At 41.7% G+C, this 21745-nt stretch overlaps 3 protein-coding genes across 3 annotated transcripts; 1 reads left to right on the top strand and 2 right to left on the bottom strand.

Annotated features, from left to right (window-relative positions):
- The first annotated feature begins 521 nt into the window (after window positions 1-521).
- man2c1 (mannosidase, alpha, class 2C, member 1) lies at window positions 522-13043 on the top strand. Its single transcript, XM_061675909.1, has 26 exons — window positions 522-696; window positions 777-902; window positions 977-1100; window positions 1175-1245; window positions 2761-2938; window positions 3012-3201; window positions 4249-4355; window positions 4458-4568; window positions 4640-4732; window positions 4800-4916; window positions 5001-5096; window positions 5197-5342; window positions 5582-5705; window positions 5780-5901; window positions 5991-6076; window positions 7434-7580; window positions 7660-7739; window positions 8578-8672; window positions 10576-10680; window positions 10757-10913; window positions 11339-11482; window positions 11761-11870; window positions 11957-12036; window positions 12112-12254; window positions 12335-12438; window positions 12522-13043. The coding sequence occupies exons 1-26, from the start codon at window positions 596-598 to the stop codon at window positions 12637-12639; spliced, it is 3075 nt and encodes a 1024-aa protein (XP_061531893.1). The 5' UTR covers window positions 522-595; the 3' UTR covers window positions 12640-13043.
- Window positions 8978-17448, bottom strand: neil1 (nei-like DNA glycosylase 1). Its single transcript, XM_061675910.1, has 10 exons — window positions 17270-17448; window positions 15681-16154; window positions 15482-15601; window positions 14095-14203; window positions 13924-14017; window positions 13698-13819; window positions 13591-13618; window positions 13451-13518; window positions 13186-13354; window positions 8978-13111 (listed from the first exon to the last, which is right to left on the bottom strand). Exons 2-10 carry the CDS (start codon window positions 16121-16123, stop codon window positions 13065-13067), a joined length of 1200 nt encoding a protein of 399 aa, XP_061531894.1. The 5' UTR covers window positions 16124-16154; window positions 17270-17448; the 3' UTR covers window positions 8978-13064.
- Window positions 17449-17659: 211 nt separating this feature from the next.
- Window positions 17660-20449, bottom strand: commd4 (COMM domain containing 4). The gene is made up of 8 exons (XM_061676886.1): window positions 20392-20449; window positions 20110-20181; window positions 19957-20022; window positions 19844-19883; window positions 19593-19712; window positions 18282-18362; window positions 18029-18205; window positions 17660-17952 (listed from the first exon to the last, which is right to left on the bottom strand). The coding sequence occupies exons 1-8, from the start codon at window positions 20392-20394 to the stop codon at window positions 17912-17914; spliced, it is 600 nt and encodes a 199-aa protein (XP_061532870.1). The 5' UTR covers window positions 20395-20449; the 3' UTR covers window positions 17660-17911.
- Window positions 20450-21745: the final 1296 nt, after the last annotated feature.

Consider the following 21745-nt stretch of genomic DNA (forward strand, 5'->3'; position numbering starts at 1 on the left):
TGGAAAAGTTTTTACATAAATATTTACGATATTTATGACTACTATTCCCTTAGCATGTGATAGACTATGGCAGGGATTCCCAATCACTGAGGGAAATTATCCTTTTTCATTAAGCTGCTCTGAAAGGTACAGAACAATTAAATGCTCTTCCACTAAATGGCAGAAGGTAGGAACTGTGTAGGCCTATAGTAGCTATCTGTTGCCATTCAACAGAATACTAGTTTTGTGTTCAACAAAAGTAGTAAATCTTTCAGTAACTAGAGAGGACCTCATCTTTATTTTATCATATATACTTACATATGTACTACTACATTTTTGTGTTGATAGAACCCGCAGCCGCCCCCCCCCCCCCCCCCCCCCCGATTTGAACTGGTATTTGTAACATTTACCTACATTTTACTATCTAACCCAAAATTCATATATTGTATTCTTCTCGTTCTTCAGTCAGTCCTTGTGCAATACTGCCATCTAGCGGCCAAATGGACACAACATCCACGGTTACTACTTCCGGGTCACATCAAAGCCACCTCTGTTCGTTCACTCACTTGTGGCGAAATCCTAAACGCTAACACGGTCAATTTTTTTGTGTTTTGCGATGTATCACCAACCCGTATTGAAGAACCGGCGCTCGCTTTTAGAGAGGGCCGAGAAGTTCGTTTCCGACATTTATTTCACAGACTGCAACCTGCGAGGACGGTAGGGAGACGTACTACTTGAACGCTGCCTCCGTTGCCGCTACCAATGAATCAATAATACGACTGCTACTCTTTGTGCAGGCTATATGGAGAAACTCAACCACTGGAATCCCTCAGCTCATTTATGTCCTCCAAACGCATAACATTCTCAGAAGCGCAAACGCACAACTTTAGTCCTTATAAAGTTGGAGATAACTTTGGACCAACGTGAGTATTTTGGTGACATCAATGCTTTATGGTAACCCAAGCGCAGAGCAAGAAAGCTTATACGTTTATTTTAGGTGGTGGACGTGTTGGTTTAAAGCAGCCCTGAAAATCCCTGTGTCCTGGAGAGGAAAAGAGGTTCATCTTCTGTGGGAAAGTGATGGCGAGGTGATGGTTTGGAGGGATGGACAACCAGTTCAGGTAAAGACAACATTGTGCACTTCTAGCTCTGCCTTGTGGACACTGTAGTAGGCTGCTGTGTTCTCGATCCGCAGGGTCTGACTAAAGAAGGTGAAAAGACAAGTTACATCCTTTCAGACTGTCTCACAGAGGAGGAGGCACACAGGTTAGTTGGCAGTGGAAATGACATTTCGGAAGCTGATTCTGAATGTATTCTGGTTTGTTGTAACCCTATACATATAAAGATATAGGACATACAGCATAGTAGATAGCTGATTATTTTTTCTATGGTGATTGACCTTTATCTAATGGGATCGTTGTCTAAGGTTAAAGCCGACTTGTTATGGGAGCTTAACTTTTTGCTTGTATACAAATAGTTGAGTATCTGTACTGCCTGTCCAACCAAGTGTGATATTCAACAACCAAGTAAATCTTCAGTCATCTGCCTTTTTCAGAAAGTGTCTGTGAGTCAGCTGCTCTGCACTTCCATGCACCTATTTTGTAACAGTACAGCAAATTTACATAATAACCGACTCCACCCTGAGTTTCTCCACCAATGATATCATCAGTCACGCTGCACGAAGAGCCGAGCCACTTCCAAACGAGAACCAGCGCTGCCTGGCTCCACTGTCTGAAACACTATCACACAGAAGCACACACATTCCCTCACTGGTGCGACGCCGCTGCTATCATGTCGAAGCCAAAATGTAAGCAGAGCTGCTTTAAGTTTTGTTGGATGCCTCTAGTTTCAGGGATCATTTCTATAGTTCTTGAGTTTTGTTGGATGCCACTGCACTTCGGGGGCGTTGGATGGGGCGGGTTCCTGGCCTTTTGTATCCTAGGGGCTTGCCTAGCTTGGGAGAGGGATGGGTTGAGCCTGTCTTTGTCTGTCATAGCTTCACATAGGGTGTATCACGCCCTTTATAGAGGAGCTAGATTTTAGCTTCAAACAATAAAAATAATTAAAGTGCTTAGTTTTATTTTTGTTTGTAGTTTTTTTAGCCTTAGAGAAGGGAGGGATCGGTCACCACAATGACACACACACACACACAGTCATGAAACTTGTATACTGGCAGAGGGGTAAAAAAATGCGTGTTGTTTTTGTCTTGGTGTTTTTACCAGTCTTGGCATAAACCATGTAAAAACATGCAGGCAAAAAAAGAAAGATTTGTTGGATGCACAGATTAGTGTTAGGTAATTGTGTTACCTTTTGGAAAGCTACACATATTTGATTGCTTGGTAAAGTTACTGATGCAGTGGTGGGGCTATTTGTGTTTAGTGATGTGTCCACCTGCCACGTACACTGTGTGTTGCTGCCCCCGTGAGTGAATATGCTTTTGTTTTCTTCAGTTCTGGACTCGGCTCCTGGCTCCCTCAATAGAAGGGATCCATTAAAGCATCTCGACATGGTCAAATGATCTGCTGACATTCAGTTCTTTACCTCTACCCCTGGCAGTCATCGTAACAAAATCAGTACTCCCTCATGGAAAGGGGCGGGGGTGCTTAATGTCTTATTTAAAGTTCATTTGTAACAACATTGCATTACAGCAAACCTCTTGGAGTCACACCTTACATTAAATATTTTAACACAGATGTGCCATATGTGATGAATACCCTGTCACACTACAGGTGACCTCCCTTGTGAAACTGTTTTTTGGAACTTGCTCTTGTTTTCTTTCAGTGTGAGTGTCTATGTGGAGCTGGCCTGCAATGGACTTTTTGGAGCGGGTCAAGGATCCATGATTGCAGCTCCAGATCCGAACAGGACATTCTCCGTACAGAAGGCAGAACTGGTGGTATTTAACAGAGATGTCAGGGAGCTGCTGACTGATTTTGAGATGCTGATTGATATCGTGAAGGTACAGTCCATCATATTTGTTTAAAGTGAAATCAGCCAAATAGGCAAATGGTAAACACTCATTTCTTTGTTAGGAATTGGGCGAGAGTGAGCAGCGGAGCTTCCAGGCGCTTTTCACCATCAATGAAATGGTTAACGTGAGCAATCCAGCTGATCCCAGCTCTTTTTCCAAAGCACACGCTCTGGCTCACAAGTTCTTCAGCCAGCGCAACGGCCAAAGCCAACACACCGTCCATGCCATGGGCCACTGCCACATAGACTCAGGTCACACATTTGTGACATTTATTACTTTGTCATCAAAAACAACCCTTTCCAACCATTGTTTATAGCGCTTGTCCTCATTAACTCTTTCATTGCCATGTAAGTTTATATTCATCAACTGGAATCCACCGACATATAGGGTTGGGCATCGAGAATCGAGTACCGATTGGAAGCCGGGACTAACGTTCCGGTTCTCCCGGAATCGTTCAAATTTAAAAACTTCGGTTCCCAGTTTCAATGCGCCCGACCCCGAAGAAGAAGTGGTGAAAACCAACGAAGAAGCGGCGAAAAACAACGAAGAAGAACGCGCACGAAGACGTGCTCGTGCCCAACGGTGGCGGCGGCCGCGAACAAAAGTGTGTCTTAACTTGGTTAAAATTAATGACCAGTCGCCTCAGTGCAACACTTGAAATAAGATTATATTGTGCAAAGGAGGCTTTCACGATGTGTAGTGAAGATAAAGATTAGGGCGTGAATCTTTGCTTATCATGTCAATTTGGGAGTGAGATCATTTCCAACATGAAAGTCGCACAAGTTTAGGTGCCTCGAACTGAGTATGTATTATATATGGTATACCGGTAAACAGTATGTGTCGCGGTTGGTAGTAGTTATGGTAAACGGTTTGTGTCACGGTCGGTAGTAGAAAGTGTGTGTCACGATCGTGAGAAAAGATGATGCAGTTCATGGAGTGAATGAGGAACATCAGTGGCTGCTTTACCACAGATCAACTGGCGCCATGTGGTGAGTCAGCATCGCCCACAGTGCGTTTTGTAGTTGTATATCTCGATACGTTATTTTGCCATCAGGAACCCTTTGTCAGTCTTGTTTTTGTTTGATGGTTTGAGGTGTCACAAAAGCAAAAAATATTAGCGTCGAAGCCACTCTTCTGCTTGACGTTTCTTTTCACGAAAAGCTCGTTATCCCCTTTTCAGGGTTAGAAACCTGTTTTGATTGAAACCAACCCGTGTGCAACTGCCAATTACTCAAGAACAGAACTTTTGTAAAGGTTATGCTTCTCATAGAATTATTTTTTCCACTTTGTGTCCATAGCTTGGCTGTGGCCTTACGAAGAAAGCATTCGCAAGTGTGGTCGGAGCTGGGTGACCGCGATCCGTCTCATGGAAAAGAACCCAGAGTTTGTTTTTACTTGTTCTCAGGTAATTCCTCGGCAAAGACGATATTCATTATCATATCAATGCACGTAGCGTATGCAATTCCAATGAATCACTTTCAGTTCAAACCCTTTTACTGTCGTCCAGGCCCAGCAGTTTGATTGGGTCAAGAGCTGGTATCCAGGACTCTTTTCAGAGATTCAACATTACGTCAAGACGGGACAGTTCATCCCAGTCGGAGGGACGTGGGTGGAGATGGTGAAAGCCTGATCTTAGAAATAAACCATCATGCACTTTATGAAATGATCTAATTGAGTGTTGTCTGTCAGGATGGCAATCTCCCCTCAGGAGAATCTATGGTAAGGCAGTTCCTGGAGGGCCAGCGTTATTTTGAGCAAGAATTTGGGAAGAGGTGCAAAGAGGTAGGGAGTTGATCTCTTTAATAACTGATGGACACTTTGATCTCATCACGTTTCTGTGTTGATTTAGTTCTGGCTTCCAGATACATTTGGCTACTCAGCACAACTACCTCAGATAATGCAGGGTTGTGGAATTTCCAATTTTTTAACACAGAAACTCAGTTGGAACCTCGTGAACACCTTCCCCGTAAGTTGAGGTTTGGGCATTACAGTATGTAAAATAGCTGTGATGGGGGGAAAATTTTTTTATTAAAATGTCTGTTTTATAAAGCATAGCACATTTTTCTGGGAAGGACTTGATGGCTCCAAGGTCTTGACTCACTTCCCACCTGGAAATTCCTATGAGATGATGGGCAAGGTTGAAGACGTGAGTGAATTTTGCTACTCCTTGTTTAGTCTGAGAAGAAATACATTTATACATTTTCCACCGCTGACATTTTTGTGGGTGGTTTCTGTTCTGTCCACAGCTTGTAAAAACCGTCAAGCAGAACAAAGACAAAGGCCGGACCAACCACAGCGCTGTGTTGTTTGGATTTGGTGATGGTGGCGGCGGTCCAACGCAGTTGATGCTGGATAGACTCAGTCGGGTCCGGGACACAGATGGACTTCCCAAGTCAGTTCCTTTTCCTGAGCATGAACTCAGCAGTTCACCGATGGGACTGGGCAGAAACAACTGCTCAGCCCAAACCCTTCCCAATAAACAATTCACGTTTTGTTCTGAACCTCACCCATGCTGCTTGAATACAAAAGGATATTATTCATGCCTATTGATGTCATTACGGCATTGTTATGAATTACCCCCTAATGTTTGCTACTGCTCATTTCCGTCACTGCTTCCTGTCTGTCTTTTAGGGTTCACATGTCCAGCCCTGACAAGCTCTTCTCTCAGCTTTGGGTTGACTCACATCTGCTGTGCACTTGGAACGGAGAACTTTTCCTTGAGCTGCACAATGGCACGTACACCACACAGGCACAGGTAGATACTGATGTGAATTGTAGCTCATGTTATAAACAGAAACGTCTCAAAATAAAGGCATTTCATTTTTCCAGATCAAGCGAGGCAACCGCCAGTGTGAAACACTCCTACATGACATTGAGATGGCCAGCAGCTTGGCACTGTGTCAAGACAAAACCTTTCAGTATCCTGTGGTGAAGCTGCGGGAACTCTGGCGGTCAGGCTTCACTTTTTTCAACCTTACTAAATGAGATAACAGCTTCTGTTATGCTATCTTGATGCGTTATGATTGATACGCCCTCCCAGGTTTCTGCTGCTGAACCAGTTCCATGATGTAATCCCTGGCAGCTGTATCGAGATGGTTGTGGAGGATGCACTGAGGTATTATGAAGGTATGCCGAATAAAAGGGGGAGGGGAGGGAGTGTTTTCGCAACTGTAGAGAGTTCCCTGCATTTATTTTTTACTTTGTTTGGAAAACTGCTTTTGTATTGATAGAGCTAGACACTGCATTGGACAACAGACAATTTATCGCAGTCAGGTGGAACCCTTGTATGTCCAAATATGGTGGATTTCATATTTATTTACAAATTGATACAATGAGTCTGTCCCCACACCGTCTCTTATTTTGACACATTATTAAACAACCAATTCAGAATGTTGAAAATTGCTTGAGAACAAATCTATTATGCTCTCTTGAACACGCAACTGTCTAAGAAGTGTTGTCAAGCTCTCGTCTCTTCCCTACTTTACAGGCAGGACTTTTTGTCTGTTCGGGTGCTCGGCGTGAGCGCAGACTTTGATGTGGACGGCTGGTGCTGGCGACGTGTTACTTCCTACCATTTTAATCAATGTCAGCGTAATTAACCACCCATCCATTTTCTGAGCCGCTTATCCTCACAAGGGTCGCGGGAGTGCTGGAGCCTATCCCAGCTATCTTTGGGCAGGAGGCGCGGTGCACCCTGAACTGGTTGCCAGCCAATCGCAGGGCACACATAAACAAACAACTATTCGCACTCACAGTCACGCCTACGGGCAAGTTAGACAATTTATTTTCAATTTAGGCAATTTATTTTCTTCAATTAACCTACCACCCATGTTTTTGGGAGGTGGGAGGAAACCGGAGTGCCTGGAGAAAACCCACGCAGGCACGGGGAGAACATGCAAACTCCACACAGGCGGGGCTGGGATTTTAACGCCAGTCCTCAGAACTGTGAGGCAGACGCTCTAATCAGTGTAATTAATTAACAATCATTATTTTTTTCTGTGTGCGTCTGCAGTGGGCCCCTGGTATTGGCAGTAGATAGGGACCGGGCTTAACCGCGAATAGCTAAAATCTGCGAATAATTGCCATGGGGAAAAAAAATCCCGAAAAGACGCGAACAAGGGGGTCACGTCAAAAAAAGGCAAATAACTGGGGAACGGGAAGGAAATACCGCAAATGACTGTGGTTTTCCGCAAATAACGGGGGATAGGTAATACAGCGATTGAACATAATTTTGGTGTGGTGATGTGTTGATGTCGGTACGCAACGATATATGATAGCAATTTAAGGTGTAATACCAACTTGAATGATGCGGTTTGGCAAGCAAGGTGCCGTTTTTTTTTCCTTTTCTGAAAGGTAGTGATTTTTATTGACGATTCTGTCACTTTAGAGGTTTCTATTTCAGTCGCCACCCAGTCGCATGACACTACTTGATAATACACCATTTTATTATTTCCGCATAATATGCATGAGTGTCTCTCTTTAGATATCAATAGAACCGGTGCTGCACTCCTGGGAAATAGCCTTAGTGCCCTGGTGTCTAAGGGCGATGCCACAGCTGTCTTCAACTCTTTGCCCTGGGAGCGCCTCGAAGTCCTCCAGATACAAGAGGGCCCCGGTAAACACGGTTTAGGTATGTTTGATACTATGCTATTAATGTTGTTAATGAAATATTACCTGTCTAATTTTCACTTTCGTCCGTCGCCTCGCAGCTCTGGTGAGAGCTCCTAGCATCGGTGTAGCTGCTATTCAAGACACAAACCCTGTGACTCCAGTCTGTGTTACTGTTCAGGTATATTGAGTGACAATTACATATATGCTGCATCCATATCCGCTGTAAAGAGGCTTCTTGTCAAGTGTGTCGTGCTGAACAGTTTTTTTCGACATTGTGAATGATAGAAAAAGTCAAGTGGGTTATTAATCCACTACGTCTACTGATATCTTTTGCAAACGTGCGAGCACTGATGATTTTCTCATCTACATTCCTGAGCTTAGAGGTAGGGAATCTCACTGGCCATTTTAGTTACTTCAGTCTCTTGAGGGCCAAACTAAATTCATGTGATGTATAAATTAATGTTGATTACCATCATCTTTTATGAGCATTCATGAGTTACATGGCCTCTGAAGTTTCATATATTTGTAGAATTGTGATGGGCACAGGCCCTTGGTTTATCTGCACCAGTTTTTTTTTTTTATTGGTGGGAGAAGAAAAGAAGCTATAAACAGTCGCCATTTTTTTCCTGTTTTGTATTTATTCGTGAGCAGCAAATTGGCCTCACAGTTCTGTGGTTCGGGGTTCAAATCTTGGCTGCTGTCTTCCTGTGTGGAGTTTGTATTTTCTCCCCAGGCTTGTGTGGGTTTTCTCTGGGCACTCTGGCTTCCTTCCACATTCCAAAAACATGCATGTTAGGTTCATTGAAGAAGAAATTGCCCATAGGCCTGAATGGTTATTTGTCTTTATTGCACTGCCATTGGCTGGCGACCAGTCTGCGGTGTACCCCACATCTAGCACAAAGTGAGCTGGGAGAGGCTTAGCTGACCTGCAACCGTAATGAGGAGTAGTGGGATAGAAAATGAATGGATGGATGGTAGATGAACATGCCTAATGAAGTTGGTGTGTAACGTTGCAGGCTGACGGCAGTGTCCTGATGGAAAACGGGATCATACGGACTGTTGTAAACAAAGATGGCACACTGACATCGTTGTGTTTGATCACCGCAAACAGGTACTCCGGTTATATAGTCAATCAATTGTTTATTCCCATTAAAGCAACAATATGGAGTAATATTACCTTACAACAACAGCTTCAAAAACATTCCTTTTATGTTAATGGTACACAGAAAGGCAGCTTACTTCAGTGGTCTAAATTGTTAGTGGACCAGCCAGGATACCTCACATGTCATGGATTTATTTATTTTTTGAAATTTTACTTTAATGGTGTTTTTTTTTTTTTGTGTGTGTGTGTAACGCAAAGAGAATTTTTTGAAACAAGTATCACAAAGACAAGACTTGTGTTTTGTGCATATTTATTGTCAGTGCAGCAAAGAGTTGAGAGTAACAGTCAGTGTCATGCAGCCATATGACAACGACAAGATTCCATGGATGGATTTTACACTATCATTGGTGTGTTTTGGTTCCTAATTAACGAACTATAAGGAGAAACACTTGCCCTTGTCTCATTGGCTTCATGGTTGAGGAACTCATTACCTACCTCCTAAAACTAATCACCCACTGGTTAGAACAGAAGATTTACATCATTAATATATAAACATAGAAGCGGAAACAGTGCCTAACAAAGGGCTGCTGGTTCACGGTGGACGTGAACCAAACAAGTATAGCAAAGACCAAGTGAGATGAACAATGTTGTGATGAATAATATAATTAACCACATTTTTTTGATTGGAAGTACAATTAGAATCTATATCACTAGCGTTGGTGCCAACGGGGTAATGATATCAGAGATGTGTACACGTAAGTATTTAGCACATCTAAGCATCTGACCATCTTTGTTAAGTTTCTAATGGATTTAGTGCTTTTGAATTGTACAGGGTGTTCGAAGAAATTGACATAATTTGAAATATGAATATCTGAGTAACTGTCCTTGGCAACCCGTGCCTCTTTCATCCCTCTCCTGCTTGATGTGCAGGCTTTGGGGAAGAAAAAAAAAGAATGTTTTTGCGTCATATCGCCAATAGAAAATCTGGTCCAAAAATGCCTTCAAACAGTATAACTTGATAACTTTTCTCTGCGACACTTTGGTTCCGATTGGCTGACAAGTTTCAACTAAAAGTAACCACCAATAAGCTCGTAAAGGCCGAAATTCCGGAGGAGTTCTCAAGGTCGAAGCGTCGGAATGACTGCGACGTGTCAAACGGTGTAACTTTCCCTAAAAACTCAACTTAAATTTGATTAAATGTAATATTATGCATGAGAAGAGCAGTTTGGGAAATATAATAATGTACTTTAATAATCAATTGTTTTTTTGGTCAATTTATTTGTTGTGGAGCTTTTTTTTTTTAGAAAATTACCCAAAGATGGCAGCCACTTGTCACGTTACTAATTAAAATTGATTAGTTTACATTTTGCAGTCTCTGTTTTATGGTCAGTATTTCCTGTTCAAATCACTTAATTAATAATTACACTTGCTTATGGTTACTAGTAGGCAGTGGAAGTCTGTGATTGAATTGTAACTGTCAAATACATTTGGCCACACCAAGAAAATGAAAAATGTTGATAGTTCTTCACTATTTGTAAATTTCATGTAAAACATAAGCAACATATCAATACTGAATCCATTTTTACAGGTCACTACAAATACGCGGTACGAGCTAATAGTGTGGGCGGGTGATGAGGGGTTGGGGAAGCCCACTCGCGCTCGCCTCTGCATATTCACAATTGTGTAGAGTAACAGTGTTGATCATAGTTTAGCTTTGGAGCAACCATGTAAACAGAGGATGAAGAACTGCGGAGGTTGCAAATAAAGAAATGCGTTTTAGCTCCAGTGTTTACCAAAAAATGTGACTTGAAAGTAAATTACACTTACATCAGTATGGGACGCTCTGAAGCAAAAAACAAAAAAAGTGGTATTTTCAGCTACATTTTGCCTCTTTCTCGCAATGCTGTTTCAGGGAAGCAATTCCAGATGGCTCCAGCGGTAACCAGTTTGTCATATTTGATGATGTACCTCTGTACTGGGACGCTTGGGATGTAATGGACTACCATCTTCAGACAAGGTGCGAGTCATTGCTATTACACCTACTTGCCTGTGTCATTCTCAGTGACCTCAAAAAGTAAACTGACCTACCACAGACTTCCCGTGGTGGAGGTGCTGCAGCCTGCCCATGTGCTGTCATCACATGAGCTCAGAGGAAGTGTTGGCTTCACACTAAGGATCAGTGACAAGAGCACAGTCACGCAGGAGATCGTGATGGACGCCATGTGTCCCTACGTTAAGTTCACCACGCAGGTACACCCTCTCATTGGACATAGATGGACTTGAAGCTAACACTTGGGAACTCTACAGGGTGCTCATTAAGTCTTGTTATAATTTGACAAATCTCTCTGTAAATGTCTTGTGCCATGAACGAATTGACCAAACCATGGATGTCTTCCCTGTGTGTCTGCATATCCCATTTTATTGACACATCGTGCCTTTTCTCGGGTCGTAACCATTATTTTAGGGTTTATGTAACAGAAAGTATTTTATTAACAGGGTACCTGAAATACACAAATGCAATAACCACTGACTGTGTACATAAAACAAATCTGATTAACATAACTTTTGAACTGCTTGTGTTATACATTTTTGCAATTGTAAAGAGACTTTGTAGACAACCCTGTATATTAGACAATGTGTCTTCAGGTTAGAAATAGTGTTACGTATGTTCCCAGGTGAACTGGGCTGAATCACACAAGTTTCTAAAGGTTGAATTCCCAGTGCGAGTGCACAGCCCCAACGCAACATATGAGATCCAGTTTGGGCATCTGCAGAGACCCACGCACAGGAATACATCATGGGACTGGGCCAGATTTGAAGTATGGTACACATGAATGCACAATATTGACAAACTCATTGGGACATATAACATTATACTGACAGGAAGTAAAAATGGGATAAAATCTTGGCCTTCTGAAAAGTTTGAAGCATACAATTGTACATAGTCTTTATTAGTCTAAATTAGTATCCAATCCAATCCTCTGATTGAATAATTAACCAACTAAGAGGGTTGTCCCAACACCTTTGTAGATATACCATGGCAAAACACGAACTAGTTTAATTTAAGTATGCCGAATTGTGGTCCTTCTCTTCTCAGGTTTGGGGTCACAAATGGGCTGATTTGTCAGAGCACAATTTTGGAGTGGCTCTGCTCAATGACTGCAAATATGGCTATTCGGTCCATAAGAACACAATGACACTCTCTCTGTGAGGCCATGCACAGCTTGTATGAAATCATGCTTCGTCTTCTTCAGATTGAATCATTGTATGATGCTTCTACATCTTTGTCTTAGGTTGAGGGCACCTAAGGCTCCAGATGCCAACGCTGATATGGGGACACATTATTTTACCTATGCAGTCATGCCACACACAGGTTCTTTTTTTTTTTTTTTTCCTTTTTGAGTTTTGCTCTTTTAAAGCTTCAGTGTTAACATATTTTGCATTATAGGCTCCTTCCAAGATGCCGCAGTCATCCAGTGCGCATACAACCTCAACTTCCCTTTGAGGTTAACGCCGTGCTCCCCGGAAACGGCCCCATGGAGTGCCTTTTCCGTCAGCCCTGCCAGTGTTATCCTGGAGACAGTAAAACAGGTATTTAATATTCATTTAATGTTCAACTTGGCCTGTGAGAAGTGAGTGCTCGGCCCGCTGATTGTCATGTAACACAACAGGCTGAGGACAGAAAGGGAGCCCTTGTGGTCAGACTGTATGAAGCTCACGGCGGCAGCGTGATAGCGACCCTCCGCTCGACGCTTCCGGTCAAGGAGGCCTGGCAGTAAGTGACCTCGGATGGCTCTCTTCCATTTTTAATACGTAGTAAAAATATAGATATGTTGAATACAGTGTTTTCCCTTTCAGTTGTAATCTTCTAGAGCAAACAGACACTGCAGAGCCTGTACGTGTGACTGCAGATGGAATCACTCTTAACTTCAGCCCTTTTCAAGTCAGATCAATTCTGCTTGTTGTTAATGCATAATATTGTGATGTGATAATGAAAAGGAATAGAATGAACCTGGTGAATTGTGTGAATGAATTATGTAATTTTGCATTGTACTTTAAAATATTCCAACGACAACTCTGTACAAAAAAGTTTGATGAAAACCACATCATGAAATAATGAAGGCAGTGCCAAGTTAGCGTGATTGCTTATGCAAATTAGCCTCACCTTCAGTCATTCAGTCCACTCATCTCTGTCAAGGCTGTTTGGTACGATATGGCTAACTCAACATTAATAATTAAGAGCGACAGTATAATACTGCAGTCAAATTTGTGGATGAATGGTGTAATTTTTGGTGGTACTTTATTTAAAATATTCCAACGAACTTTTGTTAAAAATAGTTTTATTAAAATATAAAGGAATAAAAGCAGTATTTCAAAACAGTGATGTCTTCCTTTTTGTTTTTACTGAACATTTTGTCTTCCCAGTCTACCGCTCCGCCTCTGAGAACCTGCAAAAAAGAGAGTGATGAGTTTACAATACAGTATTTGAATAGTTCTAAAATGTCCTTTGGAGTATGTTAACCTTCTGCTGGCTTGTTGTCTGTCATTTTCCTCCGTGCAGGTGATTCGTGTTTTACAGTTCTACGGGGTGTGGCATTTTTTTTAGGCACATCCTTTTCTATCTTTGCCGCTTTGATTTCCTTTTTGACCGTTTTTTTCTTCCCTGTGCTTTCAGATTGTGTCCTAGCCCCCTATGATGTAAAAAAACAAACAAACAAAAAAAAACAGACATTTCACTTGCAAGTAGACTAATTACCAATTGAACAACTAAAGATGTTGATTCATACCTTTTTCTTGTCGTTGTAATCATGGTCATCTTTTTTTGTTCTCTTTTTCGTCTTTAGTGATTTAAAATCTAGTGTATGAGAAACGATGGAACACATGGAGCTTTCTCTGCCTTGCCCAGTTTGTTATGTCATAGATTTACCTTTAGGGGCCATGGGGCCTGGATCGCCCTAGAATAATAGAAAAAATATTTGCTATTAGTATTACCAATGCTACAAATCATACAGAATAGGACATGTGATCACCTACTTTGAACCACATAGTCCTGCCATTGTGGTCTCGTATCGACTTCATTCCGTCCACATAGTAACACTGCAGCCAGGCCTCAAAGTCAGAGTGGTCCGCCTTCTCCGGATCATAGCCTTTTCCACCTACAGTGTTAATAACAATAGCCTTTTTGTTCTGCTTCAAGATTAACTTCTAAATCCTGATTAAGAGTGAACCTAAATCAGACAGTGACGTCATTGTTGCCCACCTAAATGGACCACCTCCAGTGGAACTGTGTGACACATCCTGAGCAGGTCAGCACTCTCATCTTTCACAGTGATCTTTTTAGCTGTCTTTACAGTCTAGAGCACAGAGTGAGACATTGTTGGATGTTGAAGCATTTAAACGTGTGGCGGGGGAACAAAGTGTTTCTGCTCACCTTTTTGTTCAAGGTCTCAATCATCACAGGCTTCTCGTCTTCACAAGCATCCTCTGACTCAAGGCCTTCAAGCACAGCACGGGCAGGCACGAAGGGTGGGATGTTTAACCTACAAACATACACATTTCCAAAAACAGGAGGTCATTTGTCAACAGCACAATGCTTTTCTAATTACAGGTTTCTATGCAAAGTTATACATCTCACGGGTTTCCATATCTCGAGGACAAAATCTGCTTTCAGTATCCAAGTTACATTTATCATCATTCAAATTGTTTCTTATGCAGCAGGCCCTGTGGCCCTTATGTTTAATGGCTTCTTTTTTCTCAAGTATTGCAAAATTACTACATACTGTAAGGCATAGCTGATGTAATGCTGCAAGATTAAATAGTTCATTAGTTACCAGCTATGAAAGGGATTTTTTTTTTTCAGTCAGATTTAATTGTCTGCTTTGAAATTATTATTACACTATAAAGGGAGGTGCAAAAGTCTGTATTCAGTTGTAAAATTGTGTATATTGACTTTACAATGTACCTTCTTTATTCATTTCTTTTATATTTATTTTCAGGTAACCCAGGCTGGTAATTTAACCAACAAATGTTGAAAATGTTTGACAAAAATGGGCTGAAATTTTTGATACACCCCCTCTAAGTAGACTAACAATTTACAGGTTACACAATAAATTTGATCAAACCGGAACGGTCTGTAAAGTGCCAAAGAGTAGGCAACTAATCAAATGTTTTTACCTGTGAAAATGGATAAAGATAAATAATAAAAGAAGGTGGTAATACTGTACTCTTAAAACTGTACACCTACTTTTGGACACCCTTGTATAATTTATATAGCATGGAAAAGTTTATTTATTTCAGTAGCTCAATCCAAAAGTGAGACTGATAGTACATACTGTAGATTCAGAACACAAAATATATCCTGATTTTATTGTATTCATTTTGATGACTTTAAGTAATAATACTAATGAAAATGCCAAATTCATCTCAAGAAATGTGAATATTTGAGAAATTATCAAAATAATGTTTAGAAAATTAGGGAGAAACTAGCCTTCGTAAAAGTATTTTCCTGTGTGTTTAATGTATATAATAAGTTTCACTATTTGAAGTGAACTACAGTACTGGAATCTTTTGGTACAACTGCACAATCTAATTCAGCCTTTACAAAAATAATGCATTATTATTGTGGTTGTAGTATGTATGCAGTGGTGTAGAACTGCATTCCGTTGCTACTGTCTTACTAATATTCTGGTTACCTTCTTATTGATACTTGGCAGGAGCAAAATATTCAAATAAGTTTTCAGTATGATGCAATATTCTTTGACTGACATTCTCAATTAAAGCTGTTGTGTGTATTTTCTTGATGTAGCCAATCCTTTTACCTGTAAAGGATTTCAGCCCTGAGATAGTTGCCGATGCCATTGAAGTACTTTTGGTTGAGCAGGACTTCACAGATGGGCCTGTCGAAGGCGCGGTCAGACAGGTTAGACACCACGTTCTTCCTGCAAAGTCATTATCAACGTGTCAAGGGCGGCGATGACATTTTGAGATTTGACATTTCCAATCAAAAGCATCTCTAACCTGAAGCTTTTATACTCAAACATGATGCAGGGTCCTCTGTCAGACTGCCAGGTCCCGTGTGGCTGCCAGCTGCCAAACCTGCGTGCGTCCACATAGCTGAGCACTCTGCAAGGCTTGTCTTTGGTATAAAAGCACAGATGGGCATGCTTGGGGAGCTCATCCTCCGCGGTGAAGCGGAAAAACCCCGACATGCCAAAGCGAAAGACAATATCCATGGGCTGCTGTGTCTTTTTGGCCTTTGTGTCATCACACTTAATTGGCGTCAGCATGAGCTTCACTTCCTTCCCTCTGGAAGTGGCGCTGATGCGGTACGCCTCGCAGGCGAATGCCACGTCTGGACTTTTGCTGACCTCGGACTTTGTCACTGGCCCAGCAAACAGCACCCCCTCGCACATTTTGTTGACAAAAAGGCCGGCCAGGTGCAGCTCCGGTCCCTCTGGCATCGTTATTGGAACACACTCGGCTGTTATGCAACTGCACAGAAACATTGGTTCAGTCATGCTGCACTGATGTCCTTATGACAGTCGAACTATTGAGAGATGTTTCTAATATTATAGTGCTTTAGCTAAATGAGTGGGGAGAATATTCAGTATTAGGTAGTATAAAAATAGCGTAGATTTATAGAACGAGTCTCGCACAAAGTCAGCTGAGATGGGCGCCAGCACATCCTTGACCCTAGTGAGGATAGGCAGTTCAGAAAATTGATGGATGGACTGTCAAGAGACCCAAGGATCCTTAACAATATCTTGTAGGGGTTATTAAAGTGTTAAACTGTTACGAGCGGCAAGTTGACATAGGAGTAGTTAGCTGATAGCCAGGTTGACTTGACAGCAAAAAGTAGCGTGATGAAAGAGTCCAGTAGATGTCCGACAGGCAGGCCACCAGAAAGCACGGTGGTAAACCTCTCAAGATGATGCAGAGAAAGGTCTGCCAACTATTGGCAGTGGTTGAAGTTGAAGGGGGATTTTGTGGTCTAAAAAAAATAAATAACTGTCATAGTTGTTAAAACTGACAGCCCACATCTGATATATAATAGTGTATTAGTAAAATGACCCGTTACCTTGGGATTCAGAAGCTTTGCTGGAACTATTTTGGAATATTCACCTCAGGAAGGTTAAAAAAAAAAAAGGTGCCCATATACCTCGTTTGCAAACAACTGCGCATAAGAAAATAAGCAGGGCAAGAGACATCAGGCAGCTGAGGACTCAGACGCCACCCGAAAACAAAATTTTTGCCTCTCTCTGATTTTCAATTGATTGTAAATCCCCCCCGCCCCCCCCAAAAAACAAAAAAGAAAAGAAAAGTTAAAACCGGCAACATTTAGTGTTAGAGTAACACTCTTGTTAAGAGTAACGCTACCAACGTAGCAGCCATGGCTAACGTCGCCTTGTTTACAGTATTAATGCTAGCTGTGATATTTTGTTAAAGCTGGACACCATTCTCTGTGACTAAAGATCACAACTACGCACTGTCATAATGGCATCGTGTCCATACATGTTAGTCGTGCAAGAAAGCGTTAAACGTTTGACAGGTTGATGTTAGAAACGCGGCAATTAGTTAGTTAGCGTTAACTGTGCAAGAGGACTTACCCCGAAACCGGAAAAAAGGACACGTCACCGCTGCTGCTATCTAACTTTATTCAAAGAGCAATTCTCCTAACATGAGCGTTTTATAACTGTGTGCGGGGTTTGTGCTTCAGTCAAACCCGCTTTTCCACACAACACGCCTGTTACCAAACATGTTTTGTAACGTTGCCGCTAACGAGCCTTTCCATATCGCGAGATCTCCGCGCTAAAGCCTTTCGTCCCTATTTGCATTGCTTTTGTCACAGAAATCACAGGTACATGTCTTACTAACATTATGTAACAATTATTAGAAAAATAATGCTTTAAAAGACTCGTATTAACCGGGAGAGAAGCGCCGCAATGCATTCTGGTATATGTAGTCAGAGCGCAGTGATAGACATTTTGGCCATTTGAAGAAAAAAAATTTTTTTTATTTTTTTTTAAAACGTCACATTATATACAGTATTTTACAAGTGATACAATTAATATTTTTATTACAATTATACTATGACGGTAGAAACTACAAGTAAATATCAGTTCAAGTAACAAGCAATACCAGTACATTTAATCATAGAAATTCAACCCCCCGCCCCCTGCCACCCAAAAATGGAATCTGGCATTTGTGTCCGGTTCTGAAGTCGAGGAGACGGGAATTGATTCTCTTGCTCAGTGCAAAGCATTCATCATAGTCTGGGCTTGCTTGAGCTCTGAAAGAAAAGCACCCAAAACAGAATAGTTGTGATACTGGTTGTGAAACAATTTGGGATTTGTTGCAGGGCAAACCTGAAAGCAAGACTCTGAACTTGTCAGCAGAAAGCGAGACTAGAGTGCTTTCTGAGGTGCCCGACTCGGCTCCTTGAGCCTGCAGCTTTAGCTGAACGACCGCTTCATTGACCTCCTTCATCTCGCTGGAGCTCAGAGTGTAGTCCACGCGCCAGGAGACTGACTCCAGTCGGCCCACTGGAATACACAAGAGAGCGGATTTGTTTGCATACTTTGTCGGGAGGCAGCGATCGTCATCAACGCTAATACTTACACCTCAAGCTGGTCTCTCTCAATTTTTCTTGCACTGCAGAATGCTTATCTTCATACGACTTGCACAGCCCCATTGTGTGTTCTGAAAGAATGATCAAAGTATATACAGTTACATGCCAAAAAAAAAATAGAATGTTCCAGAAAACCTACGTTTATTTCTGTGGTTCAATTCAAAAAGTGAAACTACTGTTATGGAGAGTAAAGAAAATATTTCTCAGAACGCCAATTCCTATCTAATTACAGTTAAATTAAAACAAATCATTTTGAGTGTTTTTCTATGTAATATTTTTTTAAAATGAGAGTTCATTGATATTTAATCATCCATTTTACTCTGTGTAGTGATAGCTTACTTGAAGTAACTCATGTACATACATTCATTCTTTTACTCCTCTCTTACTGGCTTCTTTGAAATATATGTTGCAAAACGGCTAAAGACAGCACCACAATGGAATAGTGATAAGTACTGTCCCACAGTCTTGTTAAAGGCCTGGGTTAAAGAAAGAGCTCTGGGCTTCCTGTGTGGTGTTTGCATGTTCTCCCTGTGCTTGCGTGGGTTTTCTCTGTGTACTCTGGCGTCCTCCCACAGTCATAAAACAAGGATATTAGCTTCACTGAAGACCTAAAAGAACAGGAAATCAAAGTACAAGAAAACATACAAGGAAGAGGTTAGCTAAGAAGAAGTGGGACAGTGAGAGGACCAAGAAGAGGAGAAAGGAATACATTGAGATGCGACATAGGGCAAAGGCAGAGGTGGTAAAGGTCAAACAAGAGGCATATGATGACATGTATGCCAGGTTGGACACGAAAGAAGGAGAAGAGGATCTACACAGGTTGGCCAGACAGAGGGATAGATATGGGAAGGATGTGCAGCAGGTTAGGGTGATTAAGGATAGAGATGGATATGTGTTGACTGGTGCCAGTAGTGTGCTGGATAGATGGAAAGAATACTTTGAGGAGTTGGTGAATGAAGAAAATGAGAGAGAAGGAAGAGTAGAAGAGGCAAGTGTGGCGGACCAGGAAGTGGCAATGATTAGTAAGGGGGAAGTTAGAAAGGCATGAAAGAGGATGAAAAATGGAAAGGCAGTTGGTCCTGATGGCATTCTTGTGGAGGTATGGAAACATCTCGGAGTGGTGGCTGTGAGGTTTTTGACTAGCTTGTTCGACAAAATTCTAGCAGGTGAGAAGATGCTGTGACTGATTTTCAACCAGTCCAGGGTGTCAGCTGGGATAGACTCCAGGTCTCGGATGACTCCATTGATCCTTTTATACAGTAGCAATCATCAGTCCGAGACGGCGACTCAAGGAGACCAACCTTTGGGCAGGCCGAGCTGCTGCAGTTCACTGGACAAAGACTCACTGTCGACGTCATGCTTCGCCGCGCTGGACAAAATGAAGCTGAGCACGGCCACGCTGGCTTTTATGTCTCCACTATCTGCAAAAGGGATTGTCACAAAATCACATTGTGTCACGACATTGTAGACAAAGCAAATAATGTTAACTACCCTATCATAATTAGTGAGTAAAAGCACGAATGCACCATTTTCAGGAGGAAGGGAAGCTTACCAAACTTTGCATCAGCTGTAAGCTTTGTGACTTTGTCATACTAAAATAAAAGTTGAGGGCAAGTTATTGTTGGTGAAGTGTAAAGGAACCTCTAGGAAATTAATAAAACTTACATCAATACCCTCCCCGAGCAGACCTTTTAGTACTTGAGCACAAAGAAGTTTCATCTTGACACTAGACTGCCATGTCGAAGAGGAGGATAAGAACATGCTCATTGAAACCAATGATGTTGTCATTCGGACAAAACCGGCCAGCAGAGTACTTACAATCTTCGCCAGCGTGCTGATTTCGGCAAGCACCCAATCGGGGCAGTCTAAATCTCCACAGAAACGGAAACGCTAGGAGAGGAAAAAGCATCACTTGAGCGAAAGCGATTAGCAAACCACAACCCCATGCTACGAGCCACGATTTTAGCCGGCGAGCGACAATAAATCAGGACAAAACTAGGAGCAAGCACAGCTTCGCTCGTTCACAAAAGTTTTCCTAAGTACATTACACTCCATTAATTGCCAAATATACGCTTAGATAATAACAGAAATAGTGTTTACCATGGCTGGCTAACGGCTCAGACGAAAGGCGGAAGTGAACAGGAAGTAGCTTGTATACTGGCAGCTGATTGGATCATTCGGATTGGGAGTGGTCAACCCCTCCAAACATATTTTCATTTCTTTTTTTCTTTTTTTGCATTGATAAATTGTCTTGGTGCGCAAACTCTGCCACATCCATCTTCCTGCCACTGTTGCACAGGGATCCTCGGTTTACGACGGAGCTCTGTTTCTACGGCAGTGAATTTGTACGTAAATCCGAACCATACAGGGGCGATGCTAGCTTGAATGGCACCCTGTGCGCCACCCCCCTTTAGTGCGCTTCTTCCACCCCAACACCAACACACACACACGCACGCACACGCACACCACCATCGAAACCCCACGAGAATAAACCTTATATTTTCTTTAAAATACATTGATTTGTCGAAAAAAAAATACAGCAACACATGATAATTAAAATTCAGGAAACTGATAAGTAAAAAACACATTTTGCACTGCACAAATGAAACAAACATTTAAGGGAACCTTATTGCAATAAATAAATCATAACATAGTGCTGTCATTAAGAATAAAGGTGTATTCAAACCTGCATCTCTTGCTCATTTGTCCTCTTCTTTTATTTTTGTTTCAAAATTGTGTACCCGTTGGCTTTTTGAACTTTTCATCTCTATGTTTATGACGTGTAGCTTACATTTCCTATAATTTCCCAAACCCTCCATCATCACGCTGTATCTCTTCCACAAGGAGGTGCAAATTCACCTTACCATAATGATTGACATATGATGCCTTTACACAATGGGTATCCGTTCTCTTTAGCAATTAAAAAAAAAATAAAAAAATTGGGGGCTGAAAATTCACAAAGGTACAGGGAGAACATGCAAACTCCACACAGGCGATGTTGGATTTGAACCCAGATCCTCAGAACTGTGAGGTCGACGTGCTAACCAGTTGTCCACCATGCTGCCTAAAGATAACATTTATTATTTTAAATATAGAATATATGGCATTACTTGATTACGGATTTTTGCTTAATTTTATGACCAAATCCAGTCAATGTTTCCAGGCTGAGGATATATCTACAATAGAACTTAATAGTGAACCAGAGTAGATGACAACCTTGACTTCAAAACAACCACTCCTGTTACATAAACAGCAGCTGCTTTGCAGTTGCGGGCCACGCCCAAATTAATGTTTGGACCAGGCAGCTTTCTGTCACGCCAACGCACAACATAAATATACCCTCGCAGATGTTAACATACTTGAGTTAATTGCATCATGTGTGCATGCTTCACCCAATGAAATATGTTCAGAATTGGCTGTGGAACAACATGCAAAACATAAGAAGCCACGTGAA

The sequence above is a fragment of the Phycodurus eques genome, chromosome 5 (assembly GCF_024500275.1).
Source record: "Phycodurus eques isolate BA_2022a chromosome 5, UOR_Pequ_1.1, whole genome shotgun sequence".
NCBI classification, from domain to species: Eukaryota; Metazoa; Chordata; class Actinopteri; order Syngnathiformes; family Syngnathidae; genus Phycodurus; species Phycodurus eques.